Source organism: Nicotiana tomentosiformis, chromosome 12 (assembly GCF_000390325.3).
Source record: "Nicotiana tomentosiformis chromosome 12, ASM39032v3, whole genome shotgun sequence".
Lineage (NCBI taxonomy): Eukaryota > Viridiplantae > Streptophyta > Magnoliopsida > Solanales > Solanaceae > Nicotiana > Nicotiana tomentosiformis.
This window is the reverse complement of record NC_090823.1, coordinates 24233986-24249944: the sequence shown is the minus strand read 5'-3', so window position 1 is coordinate 24249944 and position 15959 is coordinate 24233986. Positions and strand designations below refer to the sequence as shown.

The window sequence follows — 15959 nt, the reverse complement described above, 5'->3', positions numbered from 1 at the left end:
TTGTTATATAAAATGAGTTGATAAATCCCAAAAAGAAAGAAGTTTGTTTTCTTTCATATTAGCTCCTTCTATTGCCTGTAATTTAATATAAAAAAGCATAGCACTCAAGAGGTACTGGGAGACTGTCAGAACACTTGGCTAATTTGAATTTTAGTGTCCTATTTTTCAACTCTCCTAACTGCTTCGTTTTATACTTGTTTTCTTGCAGGGAGTTCAACTTTCCTTGAACTCTATTGGCTGCTGATTACTTCTCCTATGTCCAGCCGCATGGTGCTTCGCTGCACCAACTCATTTGCATTATCTCAACCTAAATTTAATGGGTGTTTCTTTCCGTTGATATACCACATAAATGCTTCAGCCTTGACGAGGCATGTGCCCGCAACTGCTCTCTCCTTTTGTCAGCTTCAGGCATCAAAACTTCATGATAGTCAAGTTACTGTTGCAAGTGATGTTAGATATGGTGGTAAACAAATTATAACTGTCGATTCGCCACTTTATGACTACATATTGTCAAACGTTAGAGAACCAAAGGTGAATGCTCTGGTTGCAAACCCATTTTAATTTGAGAAGAGAAGCAAACATTGGGAAAAGAAAGAAAAGAAAGGAGGTACTCTATCTGGACTTCATTTCCTTATCTTTTATTTTTTTTTGGTTGCATTCAGATTTTGCGTGAACTTAGGGAGGAGACAGCAACAATGCGAGGCAGTCAGATGCAGGTAATTCGTCAGCCTAGGCTTTGCTAACTGTTGTTTCCTTTACCTCCTAAGTAAGTTACACATTACCGCTGTTCTGCTGTTCATAGTTTTGAAACATGCACGTGATACCTTTCTAGTCTAAGACTTCAGTAACCTGTTAAGTTTCTGTATTTAAATATCGAGAGTCTCTTCGTTCATAAAAAAAACTATGGATCTTTTCAAAAAAGGGTTATTTATGGATGTTATATGACCCTTGGTCCTCGGAAATTTATTGGATGTGTGGCTCCAAGTCACACACAACAACTACTGACTGAGTCTGACTTGAAAAAAAGATCTCAGTGGTTGTATACATAAATTTATTCTTTGGAAATTCACTCGAATAAATATATGAAAACTGACTCTTTATGTTTAATTGAAGAAAATTTGAACTTTAAATGAAATACAATCTGAGTCACTCATCTTATGATGAAGTGGATGAGATGCGGTTATTGGGAATCTTTTTCTGAAAGACTGAAGGTCAACTGGAACTTAAATTTCCCTTGTTCTTTTTATTGTTTTAGAACTTTGCTTTATAAGATAGGACTGTGATTAGTGATGATGCTTTTTCTCATGACGAGATTGACAAAATGATATATTTGGACTAAAATGTTGACTAACTGTTGTTATTAGTAATAGGTGTCACCGGATCAAGCACAACTACTTGCTATGCTCATCCAGATTCTTGGGGCAAAAAGGTGCATTGAAGTGGGCACATATACTGTATGTATATGAACTCCTCTTCTTGGTTTATATTTTTTCCTTATACTTTTCTTACCTCATATACTTTCTCTTTGTTAAATATCTGGTGCGCTGCTGACAATTTATGCTGCAAAAGCTCTTCAAGTAGCAAATTTAAAATGCCAAAAGCTGGAAACCTGAGGTTGAAACCACGAATACTTGTTGATGACAATTAATTGAATAATCGGATTTGGAATTTGAGTGTCTGTGTGGCACTGGCTGTGTTTGAGTATGTACACCTTCTCCTGTCATACTCTCGTATGGCACAAGATTGGAGATTTCACCTCTCTTATCCTTTATGTAGGTTCTTTATGGTGCCAAAGGTAACAAAGAATCTAGTGAAGAGGGGGGAGAGGAATGGAACTTGATCCTCCCGTATATCATCTTTGTATCATTCCAATTTTATCGGATGTATTTGAAGGGACAGATATTTCCTTGTAGTCATCATACGACTATTTATATTGAAGAGTATAGAGATAGGATGGCCCTTATAGAGGTGAAGGGCCTAAAGGATAGCTGGCCTAAGAATATAATAGCATATTGACTGCTGGGTACGTTTTCTGCCATAAAAAGGAGAAGGTGGGAGGGGCAGAGGGGAGAGCAGAAGGCTCGCGACCGGGGGGAGGGGGCTCATTACTGGTACTCTGATGGGTAAGGCTCACGTTTAGTGGGGTTTTGTAGAAGAGAAGGCGTGAGGGTGTCATTATAGAAGAGGTGCTCGACAGGGGTCTTCATGGAGGGGACTTGTGAACCAGGGGTCGGGGGTTGTTCACACAGGATAGATGTCACGACCCAAAATCCCACCACAGACATCGTGATGGCACCTAGTCTCTAAGACTAGGTAAGCCAATTTCAATTACTTTTTGAAGCCATTTTTTTTTTTTTTTGAAACTAACAGCGGAAATAATTACAATATACAACCTCCCAAGACTGGTAGTACTGAGTCACAAACTCTAACTGAATACATGGAATGATTACGAGTACTGAATATACAATATTGTTTGATTACAAATTAACAGTACAATGAAATGAAAAGACTCCAAGGGACTGCGACGGCCAAGCAACTCTACCTTGAATCCTTACGATCGCACTTTAACTCTGCTCAAGTCCGATATCTCCAATACCTGGCTCTGCACAAAAATGTGCAGAAGTGTAGTATGAGTACACCACGGTCGGTACCCAGTAAGTATCAAGACTCAATGGAGTAGAGACGAGGTACAGTCAAGACACTCACTAGTCTAATAACCTGTGCAATATAATATACAAAATATTAGGAAACAGATAACAATAAGGGCAGGATAAAACAACCAGTGGTATGCGCAGCGAGACAACAAGAATACTATAAATATCACTCAACAATTAATAAATACATGTACGCCCAATTAATTCAAGCTTTTCAAATAAATATCCTTCACATATAATTCTTCCAAATAACTCTCTTTCAAATGTAGTTTTTCTCAAATAATTATTTTTCAAATATAATTCTTTCAATAAATCTTTTCAAATATAATTTCTTCAAATAAATATCTTTCAAATACAATTCTTTCATATAATTCTTTTTGAATAAAAATCCTTCCAAATAAATGTTTTGAATATAATTCTTTCAATTAAGAAGTCACCATGTGACACCTCATTTCATAATCATAAAAATACGGGTCTCAACCCATTTTTATATTTTTCGTAAACACGGGTCTCAGCCCATTTTCATATTTCCACGGCACCTCGTGCCCATAATTAAATCATCATATTTCCCCGGCACCTCGTGCCCTCATTTCATATCACAACTGCACGGACAATTCACGTGCCAATTATCATTATCATTTCATCACAGCATCTCATGCCCACATTTCATATCACAACTGCACGGACAATTCACGTGCCAAATATCCTCATTATTTACTCACGGCACCTCGTGCCCACATTTCATTTTATAATCCGCCTGGCAATGGTCACAGGCTCTCAATTTCAACATAAATCAGATTGTTATCAATTTACCAACAACAAGACAAATTGCACAAGGTATAAAAATAAACACAAGGGAAATCACAACATCACATGAACATTATCAACACCACAACCCCACATCATCACATATCGTCCCGGACAATAGCCACCCTTATCGCTCCTATTGCCACCCTTATCACTCCTATAGCCGCCCTTATCGCTCCGCCCAAACAATATCAATAGCCACCCTTATCGCTCCTATCGCCACCCTTATCGCTCCTATAGCCACCCTTATCGCTCCGCCCAGACAATATTCCAACAAACACAACAACAGTGAAATGCCACTCTTATACCCACATAATATCAACGGTGAAATGCCACCCTTATCTCCCCAAAATAACAACTCACACAACACAACAATTTACACGGGAAATTAACATGGCAACATAATAAAATCAATTCATATCACAATTTACCCAATGGCCACAACCAAATTCCAAAGATATAACAAAATCAATTAATTTCACAACAAATATTAAACCAACAATACTCACGAAATTTCATAAATATTTCAAGTAACAATCACATCAAATTATCATATAAAAACAAATTCAACAATAAGGATTTAGGAATGGCAAACAGATGATTTAATAATTTTCCACAATTTCCCAATTTACTACACAATAATGCCTAAGACTTTGATTCAATAAATTTTTGCATGTATAATCCCGAGTACGTACTCGTCACCTCGCGTACACGGCTTTTCACCTTTCACAAATGGCACATAAGACTCAATGCCTAAGGGTAATTCCCCCACTCGAGGTTAAGCAAGACACTTACCTTTTTGAAGTTAGGCCGATATTCCAAAATCGCCTTCTTGCTTCAATTGACCTCTGGACCGCTCAAATCTATCCAAATTAATTGTATAACTTCATTAAAATTCATCGGAAACAATTTCGGATAATAATACGTCAACTTCAAAATTTATTGCAAAAAATCAACAAAAATCAATGCGGGGCCCGCCTCTCGGAACCCGACATAATTTTTACGAAATCTGATCACCCATTCCGATACGAGTTCAACCATACGAAAATTATCAAATTCCGATGTCAAATGGACCTTCAAATCTTAAATTTGTGGTTTATGAAGTTTCTACAATTTCCCCCCAAATTTCCATCTCAAAGTACTAACTAAATGATGAAATCAGTGATATATTCATGTATATTAACCAAATTTGAGTTAAAATCACTTACCCCGATGAATTTCTTGAAAAACCCACGAAAAATCGTCTCCAACCGAGCTCCCAAAGTCCAAAAATGAAATAATAACCTAAACCTCGGATATATAGTGCACCTCTCAGATTCTCAATACGCTGGCCGCGCATTTCCACTGCCCCCGCGAACGCCTCACCGCGGTCCGCGGAATTCCCACCGCGGCCGCGAAAGTTTGGTGGTTGCACTGCAAAGCTTTAGTGTTTTGGCCATAACTTTCTCTACATATGTCCAAATTATGACTTCTTTAACTTTCTGGAAACTAGACACGAAGGACTACAACTTTCGTTTTTGAATCATCTCAAAATTTCTTGTAGATCAAAAGATATAGGCTTCCGAATTCGGACCAACGGACTGCAGAACTTCCTGGAGCGCGGCCGCGGACAGAATTGCGCGGTCCGCGAAAATTTGAGCGCGGCCGCGAAATTTTGCTGCTGTCCGCGTCCCTCCTTCGCCTCAGCGCCCAAAAATGCGCGGTCCGCATCCCCGAAAGTGCCAGAAAAATATTAGAGTGCCGAAATGTCCGGACTCGCTCAAAACTCATCCCAAAACTCATCCGGAACCTCCCGAACACAAACCATATATGAATTTCAATCATAAAACACGCTACAGACCTGTTCGCGCACTTAAAACACTGAAAAGAGGTCGTCTTGACCCGATATTGACCATGGCCAAACTCCTAAATTTCTTAACTTACAAATCTCTCAACTTCTATGTTTTGCACCGAAACGTATCAAATCAATCCGGAATGACTTCAAATTTTGTACACAAGTCATAATTGGCGTAAGGGAGCTATTCCCATTTCCGGAATCGAAATCCGACCTCGTTATCAAAAATTCATCCTTCGGTAGGATTTTTCCAAAAATCTTCTATTTTTCAGCTTTCGCCAAAATGCATCGAATTGTCCTACGGACTTCCAAATCCAAATCCGAACATACGCCTAAGTCCGAAATCATCATACGAAGCTATTGCCATCCTCGAAATTCTATTTCGGGGTCGTTTGCTCAAAAGTCAACTCTCCGGTCAACTCTCCGGTCAACTCTTTCCATTTAAGCTTCTAAATAAGAATTGCTCTTTTAATTAAATTCCGAATCTTCAGTAAATCAAACTCGACCACACCCGCGGGTCATAATACATATTACGAAGTTGATCGAGACCTTAAGTCACCGAACGGGGCGTAAATTCTTAAAACGACAAGTCGGGTCGTTACAATAGAGGGCGGGAAGAAAGTCATCCGTGGAGGAAGGGTATAGGAAAGAAGAGGAAAAAGGAGACAGAATAAGAATCTCTGCTTGTGAGTTTTTCCTATTTGAAGTTCTTACCTAGAGGGTTTATTTTCCTGGTATTACAATCTGGCCCCTACCCCTTCTCCATGATACAGTAATCCCTCAAAGATGGATAGATAATCTGGAGAGAACCTATTTGTTGTGCTACCAAATGAGGGATAATTTGGTAAAGATTTTATCCAGATTATTATCCTAAATGCCAAACGGCAAATATTGGAATATGTTTTTAGTTTTTTCTTACAGCTTGAAATTGTATAAGATAGAAGGCTGAAAGGTGGTGTGAGAAAGCACGGGAGAAAATATATTATTGATATGTTAACAATAATACAGGTACCCCTATTTATAACAATACATAATACCTACACTACTCCTATTCCATGTAGGACTATGCCTATTTACACAACAGCTAACTAACTAACATTCCCCCTCAAGCCGGTACATACAAAATCATATGTACCGAGCTTGTTACATATATAACCAATACGAGGACCAGTGAGGGACTTGATGAGAATATCTGCAAGCTGATCATTTGATTTCGCAAACTTTGTAGCAATCTCTCCTGAGAGTATCTTTTCTCTAACAAAATGACAGTCAATCTCAATGTGTTTAGTTCTCTCATGGAACACCGGATTTGATGCAATATGAAGGGCAGCTTGATTATCGCACACAAGTTCCATCTGGCTGATTTTACCAAATTTTAACTCCCTAAGCAATTGTTTGATCCAGACTAGCTCGCGTGTTGGCATAGCCATTGCTCGATATTCTACTTTTGCATTAGATCGAGCAACTACATTCTGTTTCTTGCTCTTCCAAGACACCAAATTGCCTCCTACAAAAACACAATATCCAGTTGTAGAACGTCTATCAGAAGGTGATCCTGCCTAATCAGCATCTGAGTATCCAACGATCTGCTCATGACCTCGATCCTCAAACAATAACCCTTTGCCTGGAGCCGATTTTATATACCAAAGAATGCGGATAACTGCATCCAATGACTATCACAGGGAGAATCCATAAACTGACTTACAACACTCACAGGAAAAAAAATGTCGGGTCTAGTCACTGTGAGATAATTTAATTTACCAACCAGCTGCCTATATTTTGCAGGATCGCTAAGCGGCTCCCCCTGTCCTAGTAAAAGTTTAGAATTCGGATCCATCGGAGTGTAAATAGGTCTGCAACCCATCATTCCTGTCTCCTCAAGAATGTCTAAAGTATTTTTTTTTTGTGAAATAACAATACCTGAGCTAGACTAAGCAATCCCAATACCTAGAAAGTACTTCAATCTGCCTAGATCCTTAGTTTGGAAGTGCTGGAAGAGATGCTTCAGATTGGTAATAACAATATCGTCAACATAAACCACCATATAAATACAGAGACTTGAAGGAGAATGCCGATAACACACATAGTGATCAGCTTCACTACGAGTCATGCCAAACTCCTGGATAACTGTACTGAACTTACCAAACCAGACTCGAGGAGACTGCTTTAGACCATAAAGTCAAGGGCGGAGCTACAGTAGTGAGTGTTGGTTCGGGCGAACCCAGTGACTTTTTCCTGAACCCTGTATTTGTGTTGAAAAATTTAGTGTTCCTATATAAATATAATATGCCGAACCCATTAACAAAATGGCTCTGGGTTCAGCGGTCAGGGTTCTGGGTTCGGAGCCAAAGGACGCAGGTTCGATTCTCCTTGAAAGCAACTTTAACTATTTTACAACTTATCCTTTTTAAAAAAGAAAAATCACAAACTTAATTAAGACATACAAGGCTTCAAAGTCCAAAACGAAGAAGCCCATCATGACTTAGTAACAAAGAAGCGCATTAGGACTTTGTACCTTGTTTTATTTATAAGAAATTAAAACATAAATCAAATTGAACAAAAAAAAATTGCTCCTCTAAATTAAAAAAGACTATCACGCTAGGGTTCTGCCAAATCAAAAATCCAAAGAAACTGTCCGTCCAACTCTGCTCCCTTCTTCTTCCTTCTGGTGAGTGGTGACCTCTGTATATATTATTTCTCCTTTCTTTCTCCTTCTTTTTTGTTCTTTTTTGTCATTGTTTCCCTCTTATATTTCATATTTGTGTTAACAATTTATACAAAATTTGATTTTTAATCTTTGATTTTAGGGTTGTCCCATATTTTGACCTTTATTCTCTTTGTCAATTTGTACTTTTGTGCTTCCCAAAATTTCAAAAGTCGAGTTCCCGACAAGGTGTGTGGTCCTACTTTCTTGTTATTAGTTTCTTACTTTCTTAGTGAGACCAATATCCTTAATAAAATTAGTGACTTTAGAAGTTTTCAGATTAAACTTTTGTGTTTGATCGATTGTTGACCTCTTCTGTTATTTTTTAAAATAAAGTAATTGGTCGAGTGCAATTGAAATAAAGTAATTGGTACGTTTTAAATATATATTAAATTTCGGTACTGGTTCTTTAGTTTGCTTGTTATTGTATATTAGTTTTAGGTCACGGTTCTATCTTAAATTTAGAACTCATATACTTCAAATCCTAGCTCTGCCTCTGCATAAAGTGACCGTCGCAAGCGACATACAAGGCCACAAAACTCCCTCTGAGCAACAAGACCAGGTGGTTGCTCCATATAAACTTTATCCTCAAGGTCACCGTGAAGAAAAATATTCTTAATGTCCAGCTGATAGAGAGGCCAATAACGAACAACAGTCATGGATAGAAAAAGGTGGACTGATGCTATTTTAGCCACGGGAGAGAAAGTATCACTGTAATCGAGCCCAAATATTTGAATATATCATTTGGCAACTAGACGGGCCTTAAGTCGATCAACCTGGCCATTTGAACCAACTTTGACTACATAAATCCAACGACAACCAACAGTAGATTTACCTGAAATAAGAGGAACAAGCTCCCAAGTACCACTAGTATGTAAAGCAAACATCTCGTCAATCATAACATGTCGCCATCCTGGATGAGACAACGCTTCACCTGTAGACTTAGGGATAGAAACAAAGGACAAAGAAGATATAAAAGCATATTGGGGGATGATAGACGATGATAATTTAAACCAACATAATGGGGATTAGGATTAAGTGTGGTCTGTGTACCTTTCCGAAGTGCAATCGGGTGTACTAGGAAGAGACAAGTCCGCAGTAGGAGCAAGGTCAGGTGCAGGACAAGAATCAGTTGGGCCTGATGCTGGGCGCGGACGACGATGATAAGTCAAGAGTGGTGTTCCTGTGACTGGGATCTAGGAGGAGCAACACTAGAGTCCTCAACGGTTGGTATAGGTAAGACTTCCGTGGCTGAAGGTGGAGGAGGAGCTATAGTAAACTTATCAAATATCGGTATAGATAAGACCTCAGATATATTATGTTGGTCAGAGGAGGTAAAGAAAGGTTTAGACTTAAAAATATGACGTCAGCTGACATAAGGTAGCTACGAAGATCGGGTGAATAACAATAATATCTCTTCTGAACACGAGAATAACCAAGGAAGAACACTTGTGAACACGAGGAGCTAACTTATCTTTCCCAGGGATAAGCTATGAACGAAACATGTGCTCCTAAAAACACGAGAGGGAAGAGAGTATAAGGGTGACTAGGAAACAATACCGAATACGGAATTTGATCCTGGATGGGAGACGAAGGCATCTGATTAATCAAATAACAAGTTGTGAGAACTACATCACCCCAAAAACACAACAAGACACGAGATTAAATGAGAAGTGTGCAAGCAGTCCCAATAATGTGCCTATTCTTTCTCTCTGCAACCCCATTTTGCTGAGGGGTATAAGGACAAGATGTCTGATGAATAATTCCTTGAGAAGTCATAAACTACTGAAACTGAGAGGATAAATATTCTAAGGCATTATCACTACGAAAAGGGAGAATATGAACACCAAATTGATTTTTGATTTCAGCACAAAAATTCTGGAATATAGAAAATAACTCAGAACGATCTTTCATTAAGAAAAGCCAAGTACATCTTGAATAATCATCAATAAAACTAACAAAATAACGAAATCTCATGGTTGAACTGACTCTATTAGGACCTTATATATCAGAATGAACTAAAGAGAAAACAGACTCTACATGACTCTTAACATTACGCGGAAAGGAGGCCCGGGTATGTTTCTCAAGCTGACACGACTCACAATCTAATGTAGACAAACTAGATAAACTAGGCACCATCTTCTGAAGCTTGGATAAACTCGATTGTCCTAAACGTCTGTGAATTAGGTCCGGAGGATCTGTAATTAGACATGCTGTGGAAGGATTGAGTGAGTTAAGGTAGTAAAGGCCTTCTGATTCACGCCCTGTGCCAATCGTTTGTCCCGTACTGTGGTACTGCATAATAAAAGAATCATCAATAAAATATATATCACAATGGAGGGCACGAGTCAAACGACTAATAGATGCAAGACTAAAAGGACAGCCAAGGACATAAAGAACAGAATCTAGAGTGACAGAAGATAGGGGATTAGCTTGTCCAACTCCTTTTGCTTTAGTTTGACACCCATTGGCTAAAGTAACAGTGGGAAGAGACTGAATATACAATATTTGACAAAAGTGATTTATTACCACAGATATGATTAAGGCGCGAGTCCATGACCTATGGTCCAAGAGTACTAGACTAGGAAACACAAGCAAAAAAATTAGCAGCAATAGAAGTATCAGTCTGTGCAACCGAGGCTACTTGTGAAGATGTCTGCTTAGTTGCTCGATATTGAAGGAACTCATTATATTCCCATTCAGATAGAGAAAATCCCCGGTTACCTGTAGTCTCGGTCTGGGCAACATAAGCATTTTTGGATGGACGACCATATAAGGAATAGCACACTTCATGAGTGTGTCCAAGTTTGTGACAGTAAGAACACTTGGCTCTAGATCTTCCAAAACGACCTCTTCCTCATCTATTCTCCATAGTTTGATATGCCCGATTGTCCACTATCTGGGATGCGAGAACAGAGGAGTCAAGTGTCTGTGATGAGATCACTGGGTGACTTGGTGCTGCAGCAAGGCGGAGTAATCGAGAGAATTATTCATCAACAGTAGGGACAGTCAGTCTAGAACCGAATCAAGATCATTAGAAAGTCCAGCGAGGGTAAGAATTAGAAACATCTTTTGTCGCTGCTCTTGTTGCTTTTCAACATTAGCAGAAACTGGCATCAATTTCTCAAATTCCTCCATGATTGTCTGTACTTGTCCCAAGTAAGTAAACATATCTAATTCATGTTTCTTTAAATTTTTCATCCGCGATATCACACCATAGAAACGAGATATGTCATTAGTGTATAAAGTGCTAGCTTTTTCCCAAACCAAATAACATGTCTGGAATGGACGAAACAAGAGCATCGACTTGGAATCAATAGATCGCTACAGAATACTACATAACTGAGCATTGATCTTCACCCAAAGTGCTATGGCCTTTTCATCTCCTTCTAGACTTTTTGATTAGATGATCTTGAACATCTTGACCTTTATACCACAACTCGACAGACGAAGCCCAAGCTAAGTAGTTTGAACTTCCATTAAAGGTTCCGAGGTAATCATAACACTAGAACTTCCAGAACCCGTGTTTTTAAACCCAAAAACATCAAATCCTAAAGACATCGTTGGATTGAAGAGAGGTCTAGCAGATTATTACCAAATAAGAGAAAGAATCAATTGTAATCCACTGAAACAGACGAAGGAAACACTGTAGTCGCCGGAAATTGGTTGTAGCTGCCGGAAAAATCAGTGTAGTTGCCAGAAAAAACTCAAAGTGGTGGGAATAAAATGAAAACAGTAAGGTGGGGTCGGAATTAGTAGACGACCCAATTGTTCTGAAGAAACATTTTCAAAAAATGGCCGGAAGTGGTCGTACTCGCCGGCGCGTGAGCTCACACGCTCGCCGGAACCCTAGCTTCTGACGGCGCGTGAAGGCGCGTGAGGAGGCTGCTGCCGGAGATGTTTACTGGGGTTTGGTCGCCGGACGATGACGTATCTTGTGGTAGTGTTGGATTTTGCACAACACTGACGGAGAGCGGGATGACGCAAGACAACCTTGAAAAGTCGCCGGAAAATTGAGGCACGGTGACTTCTGGCTCTGTATTCTAGTTCCCGGATGTGTCTCACCACCACGGCTCTGATACCATGTGAGAAAGCACGGGAGAAAATATATTATTGATATGTTAACTATAATACAAGTACCTCTATTTATAACAATACACAATACCTATACTACTCTTATTCCATGTAAGACTATGCTTATTTACACAACAGCTAACTAACTAACATGTGGGAAAGCAAAAAAGCTTACATGGATCACTTTGTCTGTGTTTGACAAGTCTAATGCACTGACCAAGTATACGATCAATTTTGATTTTCTTTCAGCAATGATATTTATTTACATTCTCTATTAGTATATTGAGTGTTGTTGTTTTATCTGCTATCGGATGCACTATCGATCATTAATATGAGTCGATCTTGTCACAGGGGTATTCATCCTTGGCTGTTGCCTTGGTCCTTCCAGAAGAGGGTCATTTAGTTGCTTGTGAAAGAGATGACAAATCAATCGAAGTTGCAAAAAGATATTATGATCGAGCTGGTGTGTCACATAAGGTGATTGTGGTGTCTCCTTTGTGATTCATAAGATGTAATCTACTAGAGATGTAGTAGTTGTCGACCTTTTTATTATGCCTTAATTCCAAATTTGGGTTTCTTATATTTGTTTCAGTGTTGGGACTTGGGGCACATTCCAATAATGGTTAAAGAAAATTCCTCTAAGGGAAATCGGGAGCTCTTTTAAACTAGAGGTTGTCTATATCTCACACTTATCCTACCTGGACCTGATTTAAGAGTAACATCAACTAAATGTTAATTCAACTAGTTCATATCGCATTGATGGATCCTTTGTTTACATTCTGTTATGCTCATAGGTACCTCTCATTGATCGATAGAAATTCAAAGCTTTCTAGACAACTTTTTCCATGTGATTTTAGGTCTATGGGTCTCATTTAGTACCTCCAATCACCATTTTGTTGCATCAATGGGCCGGTGCTTTCGGAAGTCTACTTAAGACATGATTAAACCATCTCAGGCATCATTCCTTCATTTTATTCTTGTATATGTGCTACTTGCACCCAATGTATGGTGTAATTATATCTAATCTTATCGAATCTTGTATGTTCCCACATATCTGCATTTTTGCAACACATATTCTGTTGACTTGATGGGTCTTACCTGTTTGGACATAGATTCCCCAATATTTTTTGAAAAAGCTGATTTTGGTGAAGCTTGATGTAAAATTGAAAATGTGTTTGGACATGAACTTTAGGGCAAGTTTTGACATGTTAAAACCCATATTGCTCGCACTCTCCAAAAAATGTTGCCGGGTGCATGTCGGATCCTTCAAAAATAGTGTATTTTTGGAGGATCCGACACGGGTGCAGCTTCATTTTGTAAAGTCCGTGCAACATAGGTTAAAACATCCTTGTTTCAGCTAAAAAGTCCCAAATGGTCATGATTTGGCCCAAAAAGAGGTCTTAAGCTATATTTGGGATTTGAAGTTTTGGTTTTCAAACTCTCCAAAAAGTAGATTAATTCTATAAACAAACACATATTTGAAGAAAAAAAAATTGAAAAAAACTTCCAAAACTTATGGCCAAACGCCTACTTAGAGGCCTCAAGTTCGCTCCCGCATAACATGCTAGTCATGGAACTATCATATATAACTTGTTTTTTTCACTTTACTAGGTACCTTTTGTCGCATAGCACTCTTGTAGCATCGACATCCTTTTTAATTCTATGTCTTAAATCTTCATCTCTCGTACCGTTCTCCTGGAAGATTGAGCTTACTTATCTGAATTGTCTGCATCTATGCACTAAAGTTCCGTTCAATCTCATTTCACCTTTGTTCTCTTTATGAAGGCTAAAGTCTAAACGTGCATATATTTTGTCTTAATTCTATATATGCTAAAATCCTTATGCTTAAGAGTATTTTAAACTCATTAAGGTCTTTTTTTATGGCAGCCTAACATAAATTACTGAACGTAAACTGTATTTCTCATTTAGAAATGACTTATTATCGTTCTTCAATGTTTGTTCATGGTAGCACGGTAAACTGTGCTAACATGTCTTGATATTCTATCACTGATGGGTGACTGCATGTGTCATTAGGTGGACGTGAGACATGGTCTAGCAGCAGATACTTTGAAGTCTTTGATTCAAAATGGGGAAAGTTGCAGGTACATATTGACCGAAGGCCTGTTTTTGTTTGGTTTTTTACTCTGAGTTTTCTGTGTTATTAACGAACGCTTAAAAAACTCCTTACTTTTGAGGGGTAATTCTTATGGAATTTATTTACTTTCTTTTTAGCTACTGCTTATAGCTATTCTTAGCACAATGACGAGGTATAAACGAAATGATTTTTTCGATGGGTACATAGTTTTGAAAAAGCTACTATCTTATGGTTGGATTAAGATACTTCTAATGTGCAATGTGACAATACTTCTATGCTAGAAACTTTTTCCCTCAGTTAAGTTACTTTCATTTGATAAACCTTGTGTGAGAAACTTTCTTTGCTGTCAATAAACTTGGATTACTTCAAGACTCTTGCCAGCCATTACCCTTTAAAGAACTGAACCCTCAACGAGACTGATGTCTCAAGAGTGAAAAACAAAGTCAGATGTCTCAAGTATTTATATGTAGAGGAAAACCGTTCACTGTACCTTCACCGACATCGATAAAAGAGGAAGGTCATTCACTATATAGCTCCCAATTCTATGCAGATATGATTTTGCTTTTGTTGATGCAGAAAAGAGAATGTATCAAGAGTACTTTGAGTTGCTGCTACAACTGGTGAGGAGTTACATGATCTCAAACCATCTTCATTCACATCTAAAATTGCTGCATAGTTTAGAATGCCTCGCAATTTTGAAATTGTAAATTCTGTCCCCTTCCGCAGGTGAGAATTGGGGGTCTTATTGTAGTGGATAATGTCCTATGGCATGGAAGAGTTGCCGATCCACTGGTAAGAACATTTTCATTTTTCACATGTTTCCCAATTCCAAAAAGCTATTCAGCTCTAACCTTTCTATTGTTAGGTGAATGATTCCAAGACTCTTAGCATCAGAAATTTTAATCAAAACTTGATGGAGGATAAACGCGTTGACATCAGTATGGTAAGCACGAGGACTTTCTTGTTCCTTTTTTCTTTTGGGGGATTTTTTTTTTCTTTTTATTTTTCTATGGATTTTCTTAGACCAAGTAATTATGAAATATAGGATGAAATTCTGACATCATTTCCTTGGCCTTGCTAAGGTGCCTATTGGTGATGGTATGACGATCTGCCGAAAAAGATAAATCCTAATACAAAGAGATTGGATGTTGAACTGCTTCATCCATCCATTTCATGGTTGTTTGTTTAGTCTTTGGAGTAAGCTTCGAGCCTTGCAACAACAGTAAAGTTGTTTCAGTGTGACCTATAGGTCACGGGTTCAAGCCGTAGAACCAGTCACCAATGCTTGCATTAGGGTAAGCTGTCTACATTACACCCCTTAGGGTGCAGCCCTTCCCCAGACCCTGCGTAAACGCGGGATGCCTTGTCCACCGGGCTGCCCTTGAAGTAAGCTTCCGGTGTGTAAAATGTTTCACTTTTTCATTTGTAAAAGAAAGAAGCTTATCTAACTTCTCACTTGGTGTTTGTGTATACTCTGATCTTTTCCCTTCATGCTGTATGTGTTTAAGATCCGGAAGTAAATGGACTGGATGACAACTAAAAGAACAAGATGTAGATTATTTTTTCTCATACACCATAAACCTTAATAGATTGGCCTTGTGGTTCCAAAGACTTTTGGCATACTCAAATCAAGAATTTGAAGTTTATGGGTTTCTACAACAGCCTCAATTTAACTAGAAATTGCGTGGGAAAAGTAGTATTTACTTTTTATCCAGCATTTTTAATGCTGAGCAAAAATAGCCACTAGTCTATTAAAATTAATATAAAAAGACGGTGTTACCCTTTCTTCTA

General features: G+C 38.5%; 1 protein-coding gene across 2 annotated transcripts in view; it reads left to right on the top strand.

Moving 5' to 3' along the window:
* LOC104099839 (uncharacterized) overlaps positions 1–15959 on the top strand; it is an 18678-nt gene extending 2719 nt beyond the window's left edge. For both annotated transcript variants that reach the window (XM_033657024.2, XM_009606961.4), the window contains 9 exons: positions 209–531; positions 663–716; positions 1371–1454; positions 12425–12550; positions 14108–14175; positions 14719–14788; positions 14895–14960; positions 15034–15111; positions 15251–15959. In XM_033657024.2, the coding sequence (XP_033512915.1) occupies positions 256–531; positions 663–716; positions 1371–1454; positions 12425–12550; positions 14108–14175; positions 14719–14788; positions 14895–14960; positions 15034–15111; positions 15251–15292 (864 nt within the window). In that variant the 5' untranslated portion in view covers positions 209–255 and the 3' untranslated portion in view covers positions 15293–15959. The remainder of the gene's footprint in view (positions 1–208; positions 532–662; positions 717–1370; positions 1455–12424; positions 12551–14107; positions 14176–14718; positions 14789–14894; positions 14961–15033; positions 15112–15250) is intronic.